Raw genomic sequence first — 25,061 nt, forward strand, 5'->3', positions numbered from 1 at the left:
GACAGAGAGAGAGAGACAGAGAGAGAGAGACAGAGAGAGAGAGACAGAGACAGAGACAGAAAGAAAATACATAAGTATTCAAATATAAAATCAAATGAGGTGGCACAATGCAATGGAAAGAAATGGACACTTCTGCCCATCCCAATAAGTTTCTGATCACCATCCTGTCATTCTAAGGAAGGAGGGAGGGAGAGGGAGAGAGAGAGAGGGGAATCTATTTTTCCCCAATAAATTTGGAAGAGGAGGGGTAAGGGAATTAGAGGGGGAGACTCCACAGGACCATAATGATGTCATCCCTGGAGGGCCAATGGGAATGGTGCAGTGATAAACACTGACAGCAGGTGGCACTCCTGTGCCCTCTTGACAGTTTCTGTCATGACCTAAGATGACCAGAGGCTGAGAAGACAAATGATGGGCTCAGTCATAAATTAAAATCAGGGAAGCAGGTTGGATAAGAGAAAAGAATCAATAAGGGAGCTCTGATTTCTTCCCAGAAGATTTCCTCGCGTGTTTAGATCCGGACGGTGTTGATTCGCAGTGGCTGAACATTTTTCCCATTTGCGTGACTTTGCCCTGGGCTGAAGTATGGGAAAAACTTGCCAGTGAATTTCTCTCGGAAAGTGTAAAGCCAGGACATGTCATCAGCATTGTAGAAGGTCAGGAGGCTTTTATCGTAGTCAAAATAGACGCCGACCTTCTCCAACTTGGACTTGACGTTCAGCCGGGTCCAGGGCTCGGTGCAGGCGCTGTACTGGTTCCCATCATGCATCACAATGCAATAGAAGCCTCTTGAAGGCTGGATTTGGATGCTTCCTTTCCGGTTGACAGACTCCAGTGCCACGCCAATCATCCACTGCGTTTTCTCGGACACCATCACCTCCCAGTAGTGGACACCACTGTCGAAGCCGTCCGAACCTAGAACGGACACCTCCACATCGAAGCGCTTGGGCGAGTCTTGCAAAGGCTGCGGGTGGAGATTCCCATAAGCCACAATGGTGCAGTCATCGGACAGGATGAGGCGCTGGTGAGCCGTTATCGGATCCAGAGTCAGGGCTGCTGGCACTGCAAAGAGGAGGAATTAAAATCGTCAAATCCTTTCAAAATGCCAGAGCACCGACTACAAAATCACTGGACTCTGTGAAGTAACCCTCATCTTATATTTATTGGGTACGTGCTCATCTCCACTGTGTTCTGCCCTTTCTTCAAAAAGAGCAGAAAGAAGCTTGCATTCGCATTGCGCCCTTCACAACACCCCCAAAGTTTCTTTTCAGTGAATTAAGTCCTTTTGAAGTGTGCTCACTGTTGTGATGTAGGAAGCACACCAAACAATTTGAACATAGCAAGCTCCCACAAACAGCAAAGTGCTGACAAACAGATATCTTAAAAAGAATGCTCGCTGGGGAATAAGGTTTGATCAGGGCAACCGGAACACCTCCCCTCTCCTCTTTGAAGTAAGTGAAGCCAGTTCACGATGGCTTCAGTTTAGCATCTCAGCTGAAAACCAGCCCATCAGTGCTGCACTCCCTCAGTACTACAATAGAGATTTAGCTTTGATCATGTGCCCAGCATGGAGACTTTGACCTAGAGCTTTCTTGATTAAAAGGAGAGAGTCCGACCTCTGAATCGTGGCTGACAGTTTGGTATTTTGACAGTATTCAATCCTACAGCTACTTCTGACCACTCTCCGCTTGTAAGCATATAAACTGTTACAAGGATGTGATGATACCATCATCAGATAGTTTATAGTACAGGCCTGAGCTCATCGTCTCTGTGTTAGCTCTTCAAAAGGAACATTTCACTAAGTTCTGATTCCCCACTTTCTCCCAGTGAACCTATACCTTCTTCATTTTCAGATTATGATCCAATTCTCTTTGAATGCCTCTTTTGACTCTGCCTCCACCACACCCTCAGACCCTATTCACTCAGTGTAAAAACTTTTGTCCTCATGTTACTAGTTCCTCTTTTGTCAATTGCCTTAAATCGGCGTCCACTTCTTCCCAAACCTCTCACCAATAGAAACAGCTTTCCCCCTTTCTGGTTCTGCCTGTAGACGCCTGCCCTGCTGCCTCTCTTGCGACCGTCAAGTCTTCACACGACTATGTTGACCATTCCTCGCCGAGCTCTAAGATTTGGTGGCTAACTGCCTCCAGTTTCCCCCGTAAAACAATGCAGGAGGCTTTGCGGCATTAAAAGCACCAGGTAACAGTGCACTGGGTCAGGAATACCATTTAAGGTTGATAGTGACTACCTTATATGGGAGTTTGTAGCTGTGGGGTTTTGAGTTTGCTTAGCATGGAGGTTTAAAAAAACTAAATGCATGGTGGAATTTAGCTTGTCCAAACATCCATTAAATAAAACAAAAACTCTCAAAGGCCCAATTGTGAAAAGGCACTACACTACCAGCCAGGAAAGTCTTTGGTTCAATCCCGATATCTCAACCAGTGGCTGGCTAAAGCATTATTCCTCTCTGTTCTGAGTGAAATAGCCCTGTCACATTCCACATCTTGGCTTAGACTTGCAAAGAGTCACGTGGAACAGGTACTGGACTGTCACTACCTAATGACCTCCATCCTACCAAGGAGTTTGGCATTTTTCAGGATTGAGCACACAAAGAGATATCACCCAGAGTTGGGCAAACCTCATTTATCAGTAACTCACCTGGCTGAATGTCCTGAAACAAGGATTTCCAAATGGTGTACTGCAGGGGACCCATATACTTGGAGGTTGGGAAATCCTCGTAAGTTAAATTGGTCTCATGGATCTTTCCCTTTAACCTGGAAGAGAAAGGTTTTGTTTAGCAGACAGTAAATAAATATCTCATAAAACTGAACCAAAGCAGACATAACCCAACAGATAGCAAAAAAACTGCTTCTCGGTCGTGCATTATTCTATATCCAGAAAAGTATGAAGAGGTTTTGTAGGCCATATACTGCACAGACATTAACAATCCCTTTATGTATAACTGGATATGTTCATGCTACTGCAGAATTCATTAAATGCTAACTTTGAGTAAAGCATTGTGAAATGGTTATCATAGCTCCTTTGCTGAGATCTCAACATTTTTGGTCTCTGCACTTAGTAAGTGCACTTGTGTGATATTGAGTGAAATAATCTTTGACGAAGAAGAGAAGGAAAGGAAAACCTGCTCAAATGAACAGAAATAGATGATGCCAAATCAGGTCACTTTAGATTTCAGTTCAGATGAATCAGGATAAACTCTGACCTTGTGCCTATCAGATATGGCATGGATTATTGAGCACTATGTGAAAACGTGCTCCAACAACATCCAAGCAGCGGTCGCTCAAATTGAACTTTAACTTCAGAACATGCAGTCTAGGGAAATAATGTACAAAACTGAGGCACCGTTGACTCTGTGGAAAGTCTTGTCAACACTCATTGATTAGAGCTCCCTGGTTCTTATAAAGCGAGGTCCTGTTGAGTCAGACCTACTGACCTACAAGTGTACACGCAAAGCAGAAAGTCATGGGTTTTAAACTTCCCCCTGAAAGGAAGTGGAATTCGCAGCAGCACTGATCTCCAACTCTAACCAGACACCAGTGTCTGAAGACAATGATCATGACAGCACAGAAAATGCTGTGTGCTATAGCCGGGGTCTCGTGTCGTAGCCCTCACGCTCCCCCTCCCCACCTCAAATCTCACTGGTTATTGTCTGCTGCTCTTAATCCAGTCAGTTTTAGACACCCATATTTTGTTTAGGCTTCCTGCCTCTATTTCTGAAGGGCTTTTGCCCGAAACATTGATTTTCCTTCTCCTCAGATGCTGCCTGGCCTGCTGTGCTTTTCCAGCACCACTCTGATCTAAACCCATATTTTGTTTGTTGACTAATAATTTGAATCAAGTGATGTGACACACATAGCAAAGCGGGACAGGTTTTGCTAAATTATTGAATGAAACGACTTTGAACTTGAAGGAGTGGGCAACCCTGAAGGTCACTGAGGGCTGGCACGTCCCAAGAAGCACTGAATGGGAGCTAGTAGGAATTGGAACAATGGAAGGAGGCACCAGAGAGTCTTCATCAAATACAGTGACAAATCTCTGGAGGTGTTCCTAGAGTCCCTACACTACTGTTAGCAGCCATTTGACCCATCAAGTCCACATCGATACTCTGAAGAGCATCCCACCCTATCCTCGCAGCCCTACCATGGCAAATCCACTTCACGTGCACATCCCTGGAGCAATTTAGCATGGAAAATCCACCTAAGCTGAACTGCGGGAGGAAACCAGAACACGCGGCAGAAACCCACAAGGGCAATGTGCAAGCTCCACCCGCACAGTCACCCAAGGCTGAAATCGAACCCAGGTCCCTGAGGCTGTGAGGCAGCAGTGCTACCTTCTCCATCACCATGCTACCTCTAAAACATTACACCATTAGACTGTCTCTGAACTGGACTGGTGGGTCAGCAACCTCAGGAAGTGAGGAAGCAATGGTCCTTTGAAAATAAAAATCCATTTATCACTGAGGATTAATTCTAATTAGATGGGCGTAAATGAAGGAGGATGAATAATGTTTTCAGGGCAAAATTCTACCTTTCCAGGTATTGTTTATTTGGACCTTGAGAAATGTACCACCAATTTTCCAACTGGTACATCTGGATTCCCGCCTTCCAACTTTCATGGACTTAAAACATTTTTTTTAGATTAGAATCCCTACAGTCTGGAAACAGGCCCTTCAGCCCAAACTGTCCACACCAACCCTCCGAAGAGAACCGACCCAGACCCATTTCCCTCTGACTAATGCACCTAACACTATGGGCAATTTGGCATGGCCAATTCACCTGACTTGCACATCTTTGGACTGTGGGAGGAAACCAGAGCACCTGGAGGAAACCCACGCAGATACGGGGAGAATGTGCAAACTCCACACAGACAGTAGCCTGAGGTTGGAATCGAACCTGGGATCCTGGTGCTGTGAGGCAGCAGTGCTAACCACTGAGCCACCATTTTCTCTCATCTCAGTTACAGGTGAAGAAATAGTGTGAAAACTGACAAGAGTGTTATTATCATTTCTATACTTCACTGTCAAGTTTTGGGCTTTTTGTAAGCAGTTAGTCAAATTATTGCCCGTTTTCTGAGTTAGCAAATGTTTTATGTAAAAGAGTTCACTTTAGGACTCTATGGGCTGTGTATACAATGTTAAGACTCTGCCTGACAGTTAGTCGGATGTGGGTGTGCAAGCTGCACACATAGAAACAGGTTAGTTTGCTGTCATTGCCGTTTCACGATTTGTAATTTTTTTTATTGTGTTTAACAAACTAAATCAACCACCCTTCTTCATTCCTGAAGAAGGGCTAATGCCTGAAACGTCGATTCTCCTGTTCCCTAGATGCTGCCTGACCTGCTGCGCTTTTCCAGCAACACATTTCCATCTCTAAATCAACCACCAACAAGCCATTGATTATTCAACCATTAACATTTACATGAGCAGATGAATAGCCATGGAAAACATTGTGCTGATGAGGCCTTTCATGCTTCAACAGTAAACAAGTCAATCAACAAATGAAACATATGGACAGTATTAAATCATGTTAAAGAGACAGGTGGCCCTCAATATCTTTATTCATTACATCGTTGGACAGCATTGAAAACACAGCTTGTTGTCAAGAGGCCCATTTAATTCACTTGAGAAAGGCAAGTGACCAGAGTGTGACTGGACTAATAACAAACGAGGAAAGGTCAAAGGTAAATTGTCAGAATGTCCACAAAATTCCTTATTTTAAATTGGTCACAGCAGACTTCCTATCAGAATGTAAAGCTTTAAATAGCATTCAGAGCAATTGTTTCTAGATTCAGCTGTGTCCAGTGCAGAAAAGCAAGCCATTCAGATCTGCTTAGTAATTGGGAACTAAGGTCTATACAGGTTTAACATGTCAGGATTAACAATTGAAGAGCTAAAGGTCCCCAAAAGTTATGGATCGCATTAGAATACCAATTCAGAATCACATTGAACCCTTCTGTTCACCGACTATAATTTATGTAGTGTACAGAACCTTTATAGACTGCAAAGACGACATTGTAAGCAGGTACGGTGAAGAGGCCGTATGATGGGATTTTTCAGATGGGATGCACAAAAACAATGGTTGAGTTAGTGGCTGCATCTGCCCCTTGCAAGCTTTCCAGAAAGACTCCCTACACAAATGGAAGACTTAGTACATCAAAGAACTACTGAGGAATTGAAGTAATTACAAAGCGATCCTCGCAGATCAACAAAAAACTTAAAGTCCCCAAGTACAAAGTCAACAATTGACACAATCATTGGAACCAAGAGTGTGGTGCTGGAAAAGTACAGCAGGTCTGGCAGCATCTGAGGAGCAGGAGAATCGATGTTTCAGGCATAAGCTCTTCTGATCTCCAGCATCTGCAGTCCTCACTTTCTCCTACAATCATTGGAATGCCTAAACATAGCAAAACATGTGGAAGGGGAGGCTTTCTGCATGCCCACCTCTCAATCAATTTTTCAAGGAATGTTGCAGTAAAGGCCATCGGCAGAGGCAGTACTCTATAGAATAAAGTAGGATGCAGCTATCAAAAGCCATGCACTGACCCAAACAGACAATGCACAATGATACCTTTAAACTACAATAAAGGCAATTTGTCATCCTGACAGAGGTTGTTTATGAAGTGATTCACAAACCAGAACCTGGTGATATATGCTAATGATCTAAAGAGTGGTGAATATAACTAACACTGGCAGACTGTTCACAATAAATTCCTGATTCACAATTCCTGATGAAGGGCTTCTGCCTAAAACGTCGATTATCCTGCTCCTTGGATGCTGCCTGACCGGATATGTTAGGTATAGACGACTGGGATCAACTGAATCTCTTAAAGAGTATTCAAGGTCGAGGGGCATTCTTAAGGGGGAAATCAAGAGGGGGAAAAAAAAAAGGGATAGAAGATAGTCTTGGCAGATAAGGTTAAGGATAATCCAAAAAGAGATTTTAAAAGTACATTAAGGGCAAAAGAGCAACTAGGGAGAGAATAGGGCCCCTTAAAGATCAACAAGATGGTCTGTGTGTGTGGAACCTCAGGAGATGAGAGATACTAAATGAATATTTGTGTAAGTATTCATTGTGGAGAAAGACATGGGGCTAGGGAACTCTGGGAAATAAATCTCGGATGTCTTGAAACAGTCCATGTTAGAGAGAGGAGGTGCTGGAGGCCTTAAAAACATAAAAGGTGAATTAATCTCTGGGATCAAATTAAGTGTATCCCAGGACACTGTGGAAAGTTAGGGAGGAAATTGGGAGGCCCCTGGCAGAGATATTTGTATCATCTACAGTCTTGGGTGAGGTGCTAGAGGAATGGAGGGTGGCTAATATTGTGCCTTTATTTAAGAAAGGCTGTAAGGAGAAGCCGAGGAACTACAGACTGATGAGTCTGACATCAGTAGGGGGGGTAAGTTGTTGGAGTAAACTCAGAGATAGTATTTACGTGCATTTGGAACAACAAAGACTGATTAGAGATAGTCAGCATGGTTTTGTGCGTGGTAAATCATATCTCACAAATTTGATTGAGTTTCTTGAGAATGTAGCTAATAACATAGATGAGGGCAAGGGGTTGGCGTTGTCAACATGGACTTTAGTAAAGCGTTTGACAAGCTTCCACATAGTAGACTAATTAGTAAAGCTAGATGACATGGGATTCACGGAGAGCTTGGCAATTGGATACAACATTGGGTTGACGGTAGGAGACAGAGGGTAGTGGTGGAGGGCTGTTTGTCAGACTGGAGGCCTCTGACCAGCAGTGTTCTTTAGGGATCGGTGTTAGGTCCACTGTTGTTTGTCATTTATACAAACAATTTGGTGAAAATTTAAGAGGCACGATTGGTAAGTTTGCGGATTACGCCAAAATTGGTTGTATACTCGACAATGGAGAAAGTAATCAAAGATTACCAAGGGATCTTGATCAATTGGACCAATTGGGCTGAGGGGTGGCAGATGAGTTTAATTGGGATAAACGTGAGGTATTGTGTTTTGGTAAAATGGATAAGGGCAGGACTTTACAGTTAATGGTAAGACCCTGGGTAATGTGTCGAACAGAAAGACCAAGAGGTTCCGGTATATAGTTCCTTGAAAGTTCAACGCTACTTAAGAAACACTTGCAGGTCTAAATATAAAGGAAGAAAACACTCTCTTCTGAATTAGTGGAGATAAAACCATGGCTCTCTGCTGTGGAGAGAAAAGTGAAATTCAAGAGGGACAGGCCGAAAAATCAGCTCAAGCCAAATTCAAATTTAAGAACAATCACTGAGTTGAACTCTTTAGTGATAACCTCCATTCAGCTGAAAAAGATAAATTAAAAGCAGCAGGAAAGAACAGATGCAGAAAGAACTTCAGGCTCAGTGCAAATCAATTCAATGAAAAGGTTGCCAGTTTATAGGAAAATATGAAAAAATAAATGCCCAACAGGGGGAACTACAAGCACATCAGCTCGGGCTCACAGCAATGCTAGAGAAAATGACTAGACCTTCAAAACAGGTGAAGATACACAGCACACACACACACAACAATGACGTGCAAATTTCTCATGAGACAGGCCGCTCAGAAATAAACTCCCGCAATAATGCTTTAGGGAAAGAACTTGAACAGCAGACCGGAGAAAACCAAACAACCACTGAAGCAGAAAGTGGAAGAGATCCACACTTCAAAGAAAATAAAAAGAAACAAATACTGGGGAGACTGGACAGTTATTCAAGCAGATTGCGAAGACTGGACTAATAGAAGGCTCAAGTTTTGACTGAAATTAGAAAAATCCAGGGAATAAAACCAGAAGATTCAAACTGAGTCACTGAACGAAACAGTAAATGCCAGGAAGGTTTGATGTATTTGGAATTAGACCTGTTCGTGGCTAACCTGGGAGTAAACATAACTGCAATGCAGCAAGATAAACAAATTCTGGGACAGTAACTGCAGCCCATGAAAGAAAAACTTGACAATGTAAATTGAAATGACAGGCAATATCAATGATGACCAGAAGTCAAAGGGACTGCCAAACAAAGTCACCATTATGAGGTCTAGACAGATCAGCAAATTAACAATTTACAGGCTCACTTGTAATTGTAAATATTTAAGTTTTCAATGGGAAAGAAGGGCATTGTATAAGTGTACCTTGCCTTTAAAAGAATTCACCTTTGAGGTCTCCTTGTGCTGTATATTTGCAACTCTGCCTGGCAGTTAATATTACATAGGCCCAAATCAAGTGGTTTGCTGCTACAAGCTTCATAAACTTGTAATTTTGTTTACATGCTTTAAGTAAACTACTGCACAGAGTTAACCGACCTCAATGACTGATGGATTATAAGAGCAATATCATTAACATAATGGTAAACAAGGTTTTCTCAGTGTCTACAGATAGAGTCATAGAATCCATACAATGTGGAAGCAGGCCATTTGGCCCATTGAGTCCACACTGAACTGCTGGCACAGTAATAATATCACTAGACCAGTAATCACAAGGCCCAGGTTAATGCCCTAAAAGCATGCCTTTGTGACAATGCTGTTCCTTTAACAAGGTTATTCTGTCCTTGGTTTTGTTTCATATGGGGTCATAAAGGCAGAGGTTCCGATATGTCTGGTTCCGATATATATACACACGAGAAGGCTTTTAAGCCTTTCTTTTAAAACACTTGTACAATGAAAGAGGAGTGGCCAGTTCTCCCAGTTCAGAGTTTGGTTTGGTTTTAGCAAGCAGTCTGTTTGAAGATTCAACAGAGGTTTTCTGGCTGACTCTCTCTCTGCAATCGCTCTCCTACAAGAACCTGCGTTTGGTTTTACCTTTTGTTTTGCCAAGGGGGTGTTTCTGGGGATGTTTCAAGTATTTGAAACAGCTCTTGGTGAAGTCACGTTTTCAGGTGGGTTGAGTCTTCAAATAATTATGTTATTTAAATTTGGTTTTCTTTTATCCGTGCGTAAATAAATTCTGTTTTGTTTGAAACCAAGTGGTTTAACCAGCTGCATTGCTGCTGGAATATTCACCTTACATCTGCTTCAAACAACTAGAAAATGTAGGGTCTGGGCTATCTTCTTGGGGGGGGGGGGGGGATGTGGGCGTGGGGGCAGGGTGTCTGGCCAGGTCCATAACTGGGATTAAATCCCAGTTTGGCATTTAGAATCTAAATTCAATTAATCACCCATACATATTGCTAGCTAGGCTAGGACCTTCTTCACTGGAGCATAGGAGGTTGAGAGGTGACCTTGTAGAGGTTTATAAAATAGTGAGGGGTATGGATAAAGGTGAATGGCAGGTGTATTTTCCCTAGAGTAGGGGATTTCAAGACTAGGGGGCACACTTTTAAGGCAAGAGGAGAAAGATTTTAAAAAGACATGTTGGGCAACTATTTTTTTTGAGAAAACACAGTGTGTTTCATGTCTGAACTGAACTTCCAGAGGAAGTGGTGAATGCTGGTACTGTTATAAAATCTAAAAGACATTTAGGCAAGTACATGAATGAGAAATGTTTGGAGGGATATGGGCCAAGCACAGGCAAGTGGGATGAGTTTAGTTTGGGATGATGGTCCGCATGAACTGGTTGAACTGAAGGGTCTGTTTCCGTGCTGCATGACCTCGACAATGCAATGGGAGTGTAAGCAACAAGCAGCTGAAAATGTGTTGCTGGAAAAGTGCAGCAGGTCAGGCAGCATCCAGGGAACAGGAGAATCGACATTTCGGGCATAAGCCCTTCTTCAGGAATGAGGAAAGTTTGTCCAGCAGGCTAAGATAAAAGGTAGGGAGGAGGGACTTGGGGGAGGGGCGTCGGAAATGTGATAGGTGGAAAGAGGTCAAGGTGAGGGTGATAGGTCAGACTGGAGTGGGGGCGGAGAAATTCTTTAGTAGATCAAGTAAACACAAATATGCCACACAATAAATGGTTAGTGTATGCTCTACCTCTCCAAAGTGGTGTTGATTCCTTCCAGGAAAATCAGCTTGTCTGCCTCAACAAGTTTCTCTTGCAGGATCTGCATCCCCTCCTGCACCTCACGCAATTGGTGGCTGTATCTCTGGATCTTCTGCTCGATGTCATTCAGGGTGCGGGCTGTGTCGGTCTCCAACTCTTCCAGCATAGACTTCTGTTTCTCCTTCAAGAAACGGTGCAGGCGGTCAAAGGCTTCTGCAATGGTTGCTCGAAGACTCTTCGCAGAAGACTGAGCAAAATAGGAGCAAACAGAAGAGAAGTCTGAAGCAAGGAAACATCAACTCTTCACACTCACAAAACAGAATATAATTGGTTCTCTCATTTTGCTATCATTTGAGTGATTCTTTGGGGGAAGTCTAACAATTATTTCTGTTGGCTTTTAAAAAAAGTTAATTCCTAGGATATAGGGTGTCACTGGCTAAGTTGACATTTTATTCACCAACTGTAATTATCCCAGGAATGTGGGTCTGGAGTCACATGGTGACCTGACCAGTAAAGGTCAACAGATTCACTTCCTTAAAAAGGATATTAGGGAACCAGATGGGTTTTTACAACAATGGTCATATTAGGCCCAGTTTTTAAATCTGGGTCTTTTATTATTGAATTCAAATTCACCTTCTGCCATAGTGGGATTCGAACCCTTGCCCCTAGAAATTAGCCTGGGGTTTGGATCATTCGTCCAATTATGTTACCACTCCACCTCCTCCCTGATATTTCCTGAAAGTGCCTATCCACAATTTCCTTGTGAAATCCTTTTCATCTTCTCCACTTTGACCACCCTCGTAGGCATTGAGCTCCTAATCATTCACTGCATTAAAAAAAAGTTTTCCCTATACATCCACGGTCTCCTATACATTTGTGTCCCCTAACTCTTGTGCCATCACCCGATAGCAGTTTTATTTTCTTTACCTTACCTAAACCAGATAGAATCTTGTACACTTATCAAATCTCCCCTCAACCTCCTGTGCCCCAAGGAGAAACAATACCTGTTATTTATGACATGACACACTCAAAAACTGCTCAACTACTGCACAATTGCCAATCTGGAGAGAGACAGGAACAGAGTCAGATTCCTTCTTTTGACAAATGGCAATCTGAACAGTAAGGGTCTGCCAAGCAAAACCCATTATCTGTTCCAGTGGGATTGTGAGTGAAAGAAAATAACAGGCCAATTTCCTTTAAACTCCTAGCAACCAGTTTCAGGAGACATCTGCAACAGTTTTGTGTCGGTCAAACAAAGAAACCAACTTTCTGTGGATAGCTATGGTGAAAATATTACACGCTCACTCACACACACACACACACACACGCACGCACACACATACACATGCACGCACGCACACGAGCTTAAAAGGTGTTAAACTGTTAAAATGTGTAGGAATCCAACCTGCTATTCCAAGTCTCTGCGACCACTTACAAAGACTTGTCCCAACAAGAGGTAGACAGCAGTGGCACAAAAAGACGCAGAACTCTTACTGGCTCATCTACAAAACCAGACATCCTGGTTCAGCCAACTGCATGTGAGTCACAGACACCTGGAAATCCCAACTTTAATCCCTGGTTTGTACAGAGTCAGCCGATTTCAGCTGGAGCTGGCGGAACACTACAACTAGCCTCCGTTCACCTACACTAGGAAGTAAAGGGCCAGCAGTGGAAGCCCACACAGGCTTCTGATTGCTATGCAGCGATTCCCACTGGACAGTAGGTGTTGCAATCTTTGGTTAAAGATATGAGGATTCATTTGTGATTAGTCTGCTCTATCAACTGGCCATTAGGCAAAGGTGACACGAATTACTCATTCAACTACGTTCAGGAAAGTAATAAATTGAAAGGCCAGGAAGACACAAAAAAAGTAACTCTAGAATTAAAAAAAACCTGTTCCCAGAACTCCATTTCTCTTTCAGTTGAATCCGTACCATACTATCCAAATTGCTTAAAATCCAATTCAACTTCTACTGACTGATGTTTTGAATTAAACATATGTTGCACTTGGTGTACTATCGCAGACAAACTCTGTATAGTCACCATTTCCTCATTGCTACATTTTTTTCTAGTCATTTTCGCGACAGCACTGAATCAGAATATAACAGTGGTCCATTGTAGTAAATCAAGTCTGATTGTACCTCATCTCCAGTAACCACCCTTTGCTCCATATGACTCATTTAATGAGAATCTATCAACTCTTGTAGCGATCCACAAACACTAATCATCTTGCACGACTGCATTCTTCATGTACAAGGTTGGTTGGTTATTTTAGACAAGAATTTTTGACAGAACAAGCAGGTTGTCTTATGAGGAAAGATTGGACAGGCTAAGCTCATATCCACTGGGGGTTAGATGTGTAAGAGGTGAGATGTGGCCCAGTGGTCAAGATTACTGCCTCGCAGCACCACGGACCTAGGTTCGATTCTCCCTGGAGGCAACTGTCTGTGTAAAGTTTTCATGTTTTCCCCAGTGTCTATGCGGGATTCCTCCCACAGCCCAAAGACATGCAGGTTAGGTGGAATGGAGTGGTGTTAGAAAAGCACAGCAGGTCAGGCAGCATCCGAGGAGCAGGAAAATCGACATTTCAGGATGAAGGGCTTTTGCCCGAAACATCGATTTTCCTGCTCATCGGATGCTGCCTGACCTGCTGTGCTTTTCCAGCACCACTCTAATCTTGACCCTGATCTCCAGCATCTGCAGTACTCACTTCCGCCAGGTTAGGTGGATTGGCATGGGAAATACAGGAACAGGGAGTCTGGTTGGAATGCTCTTCAGGGGGTTGGTATAAACTTGATGAACTGAATAGCCTGCTGCCACAGTGTAAGGATTCTATGATTCGCTCTATCATATGACTGAAACATATGTGCCCTTGGCGGGGGAGGTGGAGAGGTTCCTCTTGGTAGTGAATCTAAAACTACAGGCCACTGTTTTAAAATAAGGGATCACCCCATTTAAGACAGATGAGAAGAATCCCTTTCTCGGAGGGTCATAAAAGTCTTTCAAATTCACTTCCTAAAAAGGCAGTGGAATTTGAACATTTTTAAGAGAAGGGGTGAACACACTATCAACAAGCAGAAGGGTAAAAGGTCATTGGAGTAGGCAGGAACCTGGAATAATTAAACCAGCAGTGATCGAGGGACCCAGTGGCCTACTCCTGCTCCATATGTTCAGATGACTACATGGAGACACAGAGTGGTCACAGCACAGAAAGAGGTCATAAAAGTAAGGATATTGTCTTTCAGCCATACAGGGCTTTAACGAGACCATTTATTCAATAGTGTTCAGTTTAGGTCTCCTTACTAAAGGCAGCATATAAATATGTCGGACATGGTTCAGAGGATGTTTATCAGATTGATACCTGGAATGAGTGGGTTTCTTATGGTACAAACTGTGCTTGTTTAGAAGAATGATGGTTGACTTGGTGCATGTTTGTAGGTTCTTGACGATTTTGACAAAAAGGATGTGCAAATGATTCTTCCTCTTGAGGGGGAGTCTAGAACCAAGGGCTACTATTATTCAAATTAGGGCTCACCCTTTCAGGATAGAGATGAGGAGAATTTTTTTCTTCTCAAAATGGCTGTGCAACTTTCGAACTCTTCACCTCAAAAAGGTGATGGAGCCAGCCATCTATTTAGGACAGGTGAATAGAGTCTTGTCAGACCGGCAAATCAAGGGTTGTCAAGTGTATATAGGAATCAGGAATTCAAAACACATCATCTTACTGAATCCAGAAGGCTTGAGGAAACAAATGGCCTATTTCCATTCTGTATGTTCATTCAGCCCGTCATGATCATACTAGCATCAAGACCAACTCAGCCAGTCCCATTCCATGCTTTTCCCCTGTGGTCCTGCAATTGTTCTCTCCTCAGATGATTGTCCAGTTTATTTTGAAAGCCACGGCCTAATCTGCCTCCACCTCCATCTCAAGCCGAGCCTTCTTGTTCCTAAGCTCTCACTGCCCGCTGGAGAAGGGCCCGAGTGGAGAGAAGCAATCTAGGCTGTGATGCTGTCCCATCACATTCAGACACCCAGCAGTGGACCACTGCTCTTTACACCCAGGCCCAGACAAACACTTGGAGCTACCATTTGGAAACCAGAGTCTTTAGACTGCCACTCATTGTAAAGTCACCCTCTTCAGAAGAGTAAGATAATTTGCAGGAAAGTGTTGTGCATACGCCATGTTTTACAGAGAGCACACAGGACAGTATTCACCTCAAACACCTACTTGAAGCATTCTAAATTGTAAATAACGAATAGTGAAGAAACTGACCTGGTCCAAAGTCCTAATGTTGACTGTTATTGAAGAGATAAAAATTATTAAAACACTGGCTTAAATAATTACTCTTTCACAAGAAGAACTTTGTCTCTGAAGAACTTTCTTCCCAGAAGATTCTTGCTCTTTTTTGTTTTATGGTTCTGAAGATGCTGGGAGTCATCCAAACCTAACATGGCATTCTTCATTTGAGAATTTAATAATGAAAAGGAGTTTTGGCAGGCTACTTGATTACATGAAGAAACCAAATTTTCTCCTCAGTCAAAGTCCACACACATGCTCTCTTCAGCAAGGGCCACTCGATCATGATCAAGTGAAGAAATTGGCCAAATTCGTCCTCTCTACTCCAAATTGCTAAGGTTAACTGTAGAATGCCAGGCACCATCCCAGGAGATACAATGATCTGACATGGTCAAAGGATTGAACCCAGGAACCTCTCAGTCAACTCCACATTCATCAAATGAGTCTCAGACAAACTGAAATCCTTTGGTAGTTAAATATATCTTATTAATGTCACAATGGCATCAAACTTCTGCAACAACCAGAATCAAGATCACATTTCTGCTTCGCTTCAGCTCTGAGGAAGAACTGTAGTGGAGCCAAAACTTTAACTCAGTTTCTCTCTCCACTGAGTTTCTCCAGCCCTCTCTGTCTGTATTTCAGATTTCCAGCATCTGCAGTATTTTGCTTTTATTCTACCTGACCCTTCAAAAGACAAAGTTGGTAAAATATTATTTGAAAGGCTTGCAGTGTGAAAAAGATGAACAGAGTACATGTGAATCGTACAATGATGTAAATCAAGGGAGTTCAAGATTTCCAGGCAAACGATGAACAAATTATTATGATATCAGAGGGAAAGAATGCTTTGAAATTGATGAGCACAGGAAAAGCTCCAGGCTTGGATGAAGTAACAACAGAACATCTAAAAGGATTTGGAGGAACAATGTTAGACGTGTTAATAAAATTTGTGATCAAATGTATACCAAAGGATATATTCCAAGTAATTTGAGACATTTATTATTTTAGTCCCAAAGAACCCTAAAGCAATGGAATGCAATCATTTTACAACAAAAAGCTTAAATGAGTCATCTCAATCAAATGATCTTGAAACTCATAACAGCAAAAAGTAATAACATATTGGAAGCAGAAATTAGTGAAGTGCACCCTGGATTTAGCCCTGGTGTAGGGAAAGAGAACAATTTAAATAAACAACAATCTGGGGGGCATGGCAGCTCAGTGGTTAGCACTGCTGCCCGATTGTGCCAGGGACCTGGTTTGACTGACTGTGTGGGGTTTGCACATTCTCTCCATGTCTGCATGGGTTTCCTCAGAGTGCTCCCACAGTCCAAAGACGTGCAGGTTAGGTGGATTGGCCATAGTATATTGTTCCATAGTGTCCATGAATGTGCAGATTAGGTGGATTACCCATGGGAAATGCAGGTTACAGGGATAGGGTGGGAGGGTGGTGGAGTCTTGATGGGATGCTATTCAGAGGGTTAGTGTGGACACAATGGGCTGGATGGTCTGCTTCCACACTGTAGGGATTCTAAGAATAAACTTGTAGAAGTAAATAAAGATATTTAGAGATATTTCAGAGCCCCTGAAAATTGGGTTAATTGTTATGATATTGAAATCTGATGTTGACAGAACCAAATGTGAAACTTATGCTGGACCCAAATATTAAGCTGGAGGTCAGTTTCTGCTGAAGCAAAGAGTACAACATGGCTGTGTACCTTTGCCAAAATTGTTCATCTTGTACACAGAACAAATATTCAGAAATTAGATGAATATAGAGGTGAAAATTAGAGACAAGAACATATCCTTAGAGTAAGCTAAAGCCACAGCACTATTCACTGACTCAGGAGAGATCCCATAATATTGATCAGTTAAAATCTAGCATAGGTCAAGTAAGAACACCAAAAACACAAAAAAAAAAAGTTGCAAGTAATATATTAGAAGAAACTAGAGTAAAGACTGCACATTAGAACAAGTAGATAAGTTTGCCTGTTTAGGACAAATGGTAACAGAAGATGTAATGCAGAAATTAGAGATAGCTAGCAAGATGGTTTCTCAAGGGCAATATGGAGAGCAGCAGAAAAAGGAGTTGGCCTGGATCGAACTTGGTGAAGGATATCACAGTGTGGGTTACAGAGGAGTCCCATTCGACGTGTGAGGATAGCTCAAGACAGATGAAATGACATACTGCGATAGCAGAGAGTCCAGAACTAGAGGGCGTAGGTTTAGGGTGACAGGGGAAAGATATAAAAGAAACCTAAGGGGTAACATTTTCATGCAGAGGGTGGTATGTGTATGGAATGAGGCGCCAGAGGAAGTGGTGGTGGCTAGTACAATTACAACATTTAAAAACGTATCTGGATGGATATATGAGTAGGAAGGGTTTGGAGGGATATGGGCCAGTTGCTGGCAGGTGGGACTAGATTGGGATATCTGGTCAGCGTGGACGAGTTGAACCAAAGGGTCTGTTTCTGTACTGTACATCTCTATGACTCTCTCTCTGGCAGAAGAAGTTACCTGAAGCAGCAAAAGGACCCTATTTATTACACATCGATACAAGTCCTTGTGCCCATCCCTTATCCCAGGCACCATAATCACTTATTTGTTACATGGGGTTAAAACTATGGTTTCAAATTGTCACCCCAGGTGTCCTAGGTTTCATTCTAATGGAGGGTGATGAGATGTCATCTCAAAAAAAGATGTCAACAAGGTGGGTTAACCATGGGAAATGTGAGATTACAGGGATTGCAAATCCACTGCAGGCCTACAGGACAGCATGGTGGCTCAGTGGGTAGCATCGAACCCTCACAGAGCCAAGGACCAGGGTTCAATTCCAGCCTCGGGTGCAGTTTGCACATTCTCCCAGTGTCTGTAAGGGTTTCCTCCAGATACTCTGGTTTCCTCCTAAAGTCCGAGGATGTGCACATTAGGTGAATTGGCCATGTTAAAATGTCCAGGGATGTACAAGCTGGATAGATTAGCAATGCTAAATGGAGGGATAGTTTAGGGGGTTGGGATGCTCTTCACAGGGCTGGTGTGGACTTGATGGGTTGAAAGGCCTGTTGCCATGCTGTAAGGATTCTAGGGTACAGTACGTAATCTAGATGGACTCCCCAGTGAATTACCTGAGAGATGATAAACTGTCTTTCAAGTGTGAAGTTAAATATTCCTTTCAAATGGATATTAAAACATGAAAATATTTGATTTCTCTCAGTGTCTTGACTAATAGGATCCCTCTAGCCGCAGTACAATAAAACATCTCTTTCATCTCCAACCAACTGGGCTGATCAGCATTTTTTTTTGCCAATACAAGATAATGATTGGGTCCCACTGTGACCTCAGGAAAAGCAATACTCTAGAGGGGGATTGAAACCACGTAGCAAAGTCCCACAAATGGCAAAAAGATAATGATCAGATCATCTTTTTCAGGGTAAAATGAGCAAACGATAGCCAACCGAACCAAGGAGCACTCCAGAGAAGCAGCATCAGGGATTATTATGGCCATCTGATAGGGCTTCAGGTGAACAGTTCATCTGAAAGACAGTATCTCCAGCAGTGCGATAAGCATTACACTACAGTTTCAGATGAGGTTTTGGGCTCTGGTGTGGGACTGTGACCAACAACTTTCTGATTTGCAGTTAAGTGTAAACCACAGAGGCAGAAGTGACACTTAGTTAAGGATCTCAGTCAAATGACATATGGCAAAGACAAAGAATTGGGAGGATGGATCCGCCAATGATCTAAACAAGTGTCTGAACTGATCAGACAGGCTGAATGGCCTCCACCTGTTCTTATTTGAATTGTTATCTGCAAATGTTTGTGACCACAGGTTAGCTGTTGAGATTGCCTGCAAACCAGCAATTACTGCCCATCATAAAGAGTAGTGCATATGGAGCTCAGTACTTTGCAATGGCTTGTGCATGTAATAAGGTGCTGTACAAATATAAGTGCCCTCTTTACACGAAATGAATTTACAAGACACTTATAGAATCTTTGCAGGTCAGGTACAGGTCATTCAACCCATCAAGTCTGCACCAAGTCACAGAACAGCATTCCACCCAGATCCAGCACCGCCACACAATCCCTGTAATCTCACATTTCCCATGGCTAACCCACCTAGTCTACACATCCCTGGACACTGGGGAAATTCAGCATGGCCAATCCTCCTAACCTGCACATCTTGAGACTGTGGGAGGAAACCAACACAGACAGGGGCAGAATGAGCAAACTCCATACAGACAATCATCCGGAGGCTGGAATTGAACCCAAGTCCCTGATGCTGTGAGGCAGCAGTGCTAAGCACTGAGCCACTCCATCCAAAAACTCTGCAATATATTGCCTCATGTTTAAGAGGGCAGTTGTGATTGCAGAGGTCTGGAGCCTCGGGAAATGACGGAAGAAAACTGAAAATGAAAATGTGCTTTTTCCACGTTTACCTTTGTCTCAGAGAGCTGCCGCTTGAGTAGTTGTAAAGCCTTCACATGTCCACGCTCACTGTCCTGCAAAACCTCGTATTGATCCTTCAATTCCCTCTGCAATTAAAAAATAATGCAAATATGTTTGATTGGCACACAGACAATATCATCGGCACAAGTTAGACTAGTAGTTTCTGATCCTGACATAATGCTGCCAAATTGAGATAAAGGCAACCAAAGTGACCATGATTCCATCATCCTGTTGGAAACCCTTAACTGGTCAGCTTAAAGACTGGCTCCTCCTCTCTCTCAGTAATTGACTATCCAAAAGTCTTGGAAAAGAACATTTAAGGTTGAATATTCCGGAATTTGATAACTGCGCTGAAACGTATGTACATCAAATCATTACATGGAGGTGGCAAAGTCTATAATCCAGACAACCAGCTTCTCCTTGCATTTCAAGGCTTTGTAAAAAGGGTGAGAAAAGCATCAAAGCGGACAGGGCAGGCGTTAAGCAGCAAGTGCTGAGAGCTGCAGACGGCAGAGCAAGCAATGCCAGGTTTGCTGGCCTGGTGCTGGGCTCAGAAGAGATCGCACAGGGAGTGGAGGAGCTGGAGAGTGAGGCTGTTCCAACTGAGGAGAAATGCAGAGATGGGAGGAAGTGGCTGAATGTAACATCCAGCATCCAAAAGGAGCAAGAGGGACATTTAAAACAAAAAAGAATTGTTAACCTTCAAGACCTTGGATAACTAAACTAGTTGCTTTGTTACAGATCAGTCACCAATCTTTATGCAAATGCTAAAAACCAGTTCTACGCTTTAATGGTTTAATCATTTAAGGGTGAATGCCATTCTTAAAAAAAAACTAGGTTACCCAGCTACAGTCCTGCAGTGGCACAGCCAGGTTTGTATATACTTTGACTAACTGCGGACATGCAAATATGCTGACAACTACAATGTGGAGATTAGTACAGCAGCAACTAGGCCTCACACAAGGAATACATAATCTTATATAATTCAGTTTGAAAAAGTAATGGCTTATTGTTATTTAGCACCTTTCATAATCTTGGGGCAATCCAAACTGCTTTCAATTCATGAGATGCTTTGAAGTAACTGTTACAATATAGAAAACACAGTAACTAATTTGTACATTGCAAGTTCCCCCAAACAGAATAGTGTGTCACTGATCAGATAACCTTTTATTGTTGGTCAAAGGATAACTATTATCCAGGATATTAAAGAAAGCTTCTCTGCTCTTTCTTGTCTACCTGGAAGGGCAGATAAGACCCTTGATTTAACATCTCAATCACAAGATGACACCTCTAACAGAGCAGCACCATTTCAGTACTGCACTAAAGTGTCAACCTAGAATTTGTGCTGATATCTCTGGCATATGTCCTCATTTTACATCTTGCAGTATATGTACCTGAAATTGCATGGCATTGGCATGGATTCCATATAGTTTCAACCCCATCCTATTCTGCAAGACTGAATACCACCACCAATAGTACCATTACCATCACTGACACCACCACCCTTTTCCAGAAAATATTTGCCAGGATGTGGCTGGGACTGTAAGGTTTGAGGGATAACAATAGGCTGGAAAGGCTGGGACTGTCTTTCACTGGAGCGTATGTGGTGAGGGGTGACCTTACTGAAGTTTGTAAAATCACAAGGGGCATGAATAAGGTGAATGACAAGGGTCTTTTCCCTAGGGTGGGGATTTCAAAACTAAGGTGCATATTTTCAAGTTGAGAGGACAAAGATTTAAAAAAGACATTAAGGACAATTTTTTTTATACAGAGAGTGGTCCCCATGTGCAATGAACTGCTAGGGAAAGTAGTGGATGCAGGTACACAGTTACAACATTTAAAAGATATTTGGATAAGTACAAGTAGGAAACGTTTGAAGGGATATTGGCCAAGCGCAGGCAGGTGGAACTAGTTTAGATCGAGCTTATGGTCGGCGTGGAGTGGTTGAACCGAAGGGTCTGTTTCCACGCTGTATAACTCCAAAACAAATTTCTCAGTTGCGAGTAACAAACATGAAGGTGGAGGCAGTCCACAGCAATTTAAATTACTAGTTTATCTTAAAATGTCTTGATGACATTTCAACTTTTCATTTTTAAGAAAACGTCAAGACCTTGAAGTTTACATCCCCAGCAACATAATCTCCAGACAGGTCAAGTCCCACCTAATAGAAACAATTCTGAAAGATGATGATATGAAATTGACTGTATGGTCCTTTTTTGGCTTTTTGAAGAATGGAAGGACAGATTGTGACTACAGTGCTGACCCTGAGCAAACCAGCATCAATACCACTTCCTGTGTGACGATCACACTCTGCATTAAGCATCAGAGTAGGTTAACAAAGTCTGGACTCGTCATGTGGGGAGATTGAACACTGAGGGGACAGTGTAATCCAAGTGAGAATGGACTTGTCTACTGGCTGTTAAGCCAATGAGAGGGCTTCAGTCATCTCCTCTGGAGAAGGCCTACTGTATTAAGTGTCTGACAGGATCAGGGGCCCCAGGAGGTAGAGATCCCAACCTTCTCAGAGCTGTTGGACAGTCAGAGGTCAGCAGCACTACAATAGGAATGGTGCTATCTGCCTGTAATGCACACACCAGAGGCCCAGTATCAGCAAAGGGCCCTGGCGATAGTTGGTGGGGTGGTGTCATGGAAATTTGGGCAGGAGGGGGAAATTGTTGGCTAGTGATAGCCAGCAGTGAACCCTTCCTGATGCCAGCTTCTTTGATCTGCTCCTGAGCCAACGAGTGATTTTTTAAAATCCCTTCATTGTGACTGCCGCAACGTCACTAGTTGAATATAAGTGGTGACAGAATGAGATCCTGGAGTGGGCATTAATGAAGAGCCTCAGTTGGCACAGAACATGGAGGCCAGCCACAAACATTCCCACCCTGAACTTAAGCTGGAAGATGTGGGAAGGTAGAAGGGCTACCCCAACCATGCCACCCAATGAAATGGTCCCAAGCTCAAGACATTTCTCAGGAGATCATTTTTAAGTTCCATTAAAGTGTCATGGAGAATGGGCAAGGAGCAAAATAATGGGGTGATGGTTTGTTCTTGTAAAGGAATAGAGATAGTCACAGTACTGTAAAGGCATTGTGTTTCCTTCTTATTCCTGGATAACTTTGGTCACTGTTTCCATGAACCAGTTCCCTGTTATATTAGCAATCTTCTTCTCCCTCCACCCCCGGTCCACATTGACACTCCTCGGCTCCCTTTTATGATGCAGACATTTCTCCCCTTCCCTACTCCCATGACCTTGTGCTACTGCCTGCTATTTGTGGTTTCCACCTGCATCTGTTCCTTATGGATAGAACTCTGTTGCGTGTTGTTGAGCTGAAATTCCTTATGCTGCAAAACCATTTGCAAAAATTTCAACCCCACTGCCAGAGCACTTGCCATTCCATGGAGCAGAAACATCACAGCAGGAGCCAATTTTTATCTGCAAACACAGAATATGCAAATACTTCAAAATACAGATTATAATATGAATTTGTGAGATTTATCAAGCAATATACAAATGTGACTTTTAACCACAATGTGTGCACAGGGATAGCTACATATGCCTGTGATATAATCACGACATGACATATGTACAGATGCACAGACAGCCTGACCTACCAACTCCCACACACAGCTGGATACTGCTGTGTTGTCACATGGGGAAGATAAGGTTGGCATTCCTCAAAAGGGAGAGATTAGAAGGAATCATCCTTGCAGGTTCAGAAAGGAATTTGATTAATTATGGACAGAGTGGGAATACCTATATAAGATCATATAATGTTTTCTTAAAAAAAAAAAGAGGAAAACACGTTAACAATTAAATTTTCTAACACATTCTTCAACCCTCAAGAATACAGTGGAATGGCGAAGGTCAAGATATTTGGCTTCTCAGCCTCCATTCTCTGGAGGTAAACACTGTCCTAAATGTCAGGTGAATTGGCCATGCTAAATTGCCCATAGTGTTAGGTAGAAAGGGGTACATGTAGGGGTATGGGTGGGTTGCGCTTCGGCGCGTCGGTGTGGACTTGTTGGGCCGAAGGGCCTGTTTCCACACTAAGTAATCTAATCTAATCTAAATCTACTAGGAGATAGTGAGGACTGCAGATGCTGGAGATCAGAGCTGAAAAATGTGCTGCTGGAAAAGCGCAGGTCAGGCAGCATCCTCCTTGGACACTGCCTGACCTGCTGCGTTTTTCCAGCAACATATTTTTCAGCACTTTCCTAAATCTCCAATATAACAGGAGGGAAGCAAGTCTTCATGGCAAGCCAGAAACGCTCAGCCTGTCTTGTTGACAGCGGCACAAATATAATCATGTTTACACTGGAACCAGAAAGGGAGGGTGATGGCCTAGCGGAAACAATGCTGGAGCAGATCTTGAAATCCAGAGATCCAGGTATGCACTGGGGACACTCTCAAATTTAATTCAATGATAGTCTGAGAATTAAAAAGTTGGATGATGATCACGAAACCACCGTCGGTTTTCATAAAAATCCAAATGGTTCACTAATGACTTTTAGCAAAACTTGCTTTCCTTATATGTGACACAGTAACATTATTGACGCTTAAACAAAGGGCTGTTGTGTTACAGTGGTAGTGTCCCTACCTCTAGGCTGGAAGGCCTGGACTCATTGCTCCAGGGTTATGTCATAACACGTTTGAAAAGTCTGAACAAAAACATCTACACCGACAACAAGCATGGTGGCTCAGTGGTTAGCACTGCTGCCTCACAGCACCAGGGACCCGGTTCAATTCCAGCCTCGAGCAACTGCCTGTGTGGAGTTTGCACATTCTCCGTCTCTGTATGGCTTTTCTACAGGTACTTTGGTTTCCTCCTGCAGCCCAAAGATGTGCAGGTTAGGTGAATAAACTGAATAAGCCATGCTAAATTGCTCAAACTGTCCAGGGATGTGCAGACCAGGCGGGTTAACCATTGGGAAATGAGAGATTCCAGTATGGACCAAATGGTCTGTTCCTGCACTGTCGGAATTCTATGATTCTAAGAACAGATTTGGATTTGCCCATGATGTCCCCATTGAATGGATGAATGAACTTATTGCTTGGGTTCTCGCAAAAAAAAATACTTAAGGTTATGCTAACTGGAAGCTACCTGCATTCCCTCCTGGGGACTCTTTCTCTACAAACGGAAAGGAACACAGTGAGGGCTTTTGCCTTTTTTGAATTACCCAGGAGCTCAGGAAGCCTGTAAATTCCCAAAGCTTTCTCCATGGCAACACCTCAGCGAATTAAACTTGTCAACCAATCAGCACTCTTTTCTCCTGCAGTATGAACTGTTTTGACTATTTACCAGTTGGTTTTTAATTCAACTGCTTTCAGCCTTGGGGTGGTTTGATAAAAGACTGGAGGAGTTCAAGATGGCGGCTCATTAGTGCCTTCTCCGGGGCACTGAGA

At 42.9% G+C, this 25,061-nt stretch overlaps 1 protein-coding gene across 3 annotated transcripts in view; it reads right to left on the minus strand.

Annotated features, from left to right (window-relative positions):
• Positions 1 to 22: 22 nt before the first annotated feature.
• The window catches only part of trim62.1 (tripartite motif containing 62, tandem duplicate 1), an 80,720-nt gene continuing 55,681 nt past the window's right edge, over positions 23 to 25,061 (minus strand). For 2 of the 3 annotated variants that reach the window (XM_043675620.1, XM_043675619.1), the window contains exons 2-5: positions 19,642 to 19,737; positions 10,905 to 11,161; positions 2,659 to 2,774; positions 23 to 1,062 (exon numbers count right to left, since the gene is read on the minus strand). In XM_043675620.1, coding sequence (XP_043531555.1) covers positions 512 to 1,062; positions 2,659 to 2,774; positions 10,905 to 11,161; positions 19,642 to 19,737 — 1,020 coding nt within the window. In that variant the 3' untranslated portion in view covers positions 23 to 511. Of the gene's footprint in view, positions 1,063 to 2,658; positions 2,775 to 10,904; positions 11,162 to 19,641; positions 19,738 to 22,939; positions 23,027 to 25,061 lie in introns of those variants that run through there. The other variant, XM_043675621.1, reaches the window with a different exon arrangement.

The sequence above is a fragment of the Chiloscyllium plagiosum genome, chromosome 34 (genome assembly GCF_004010195.1).
Source record: "Chiloscyllium plagiosum isolate BGI_BamShark_2017 chromosome 34, ASM401019v2, whole genome shotgun sequence".
Taxonomy (NCBI): domain Eukaryota; kingdom Metazoa; phylum Chordata; class Chondrichthyes; order Orectolobiformes; family Hemiscylliidae; genus Chiloscyllium; species Chiloscyllium plagiosum.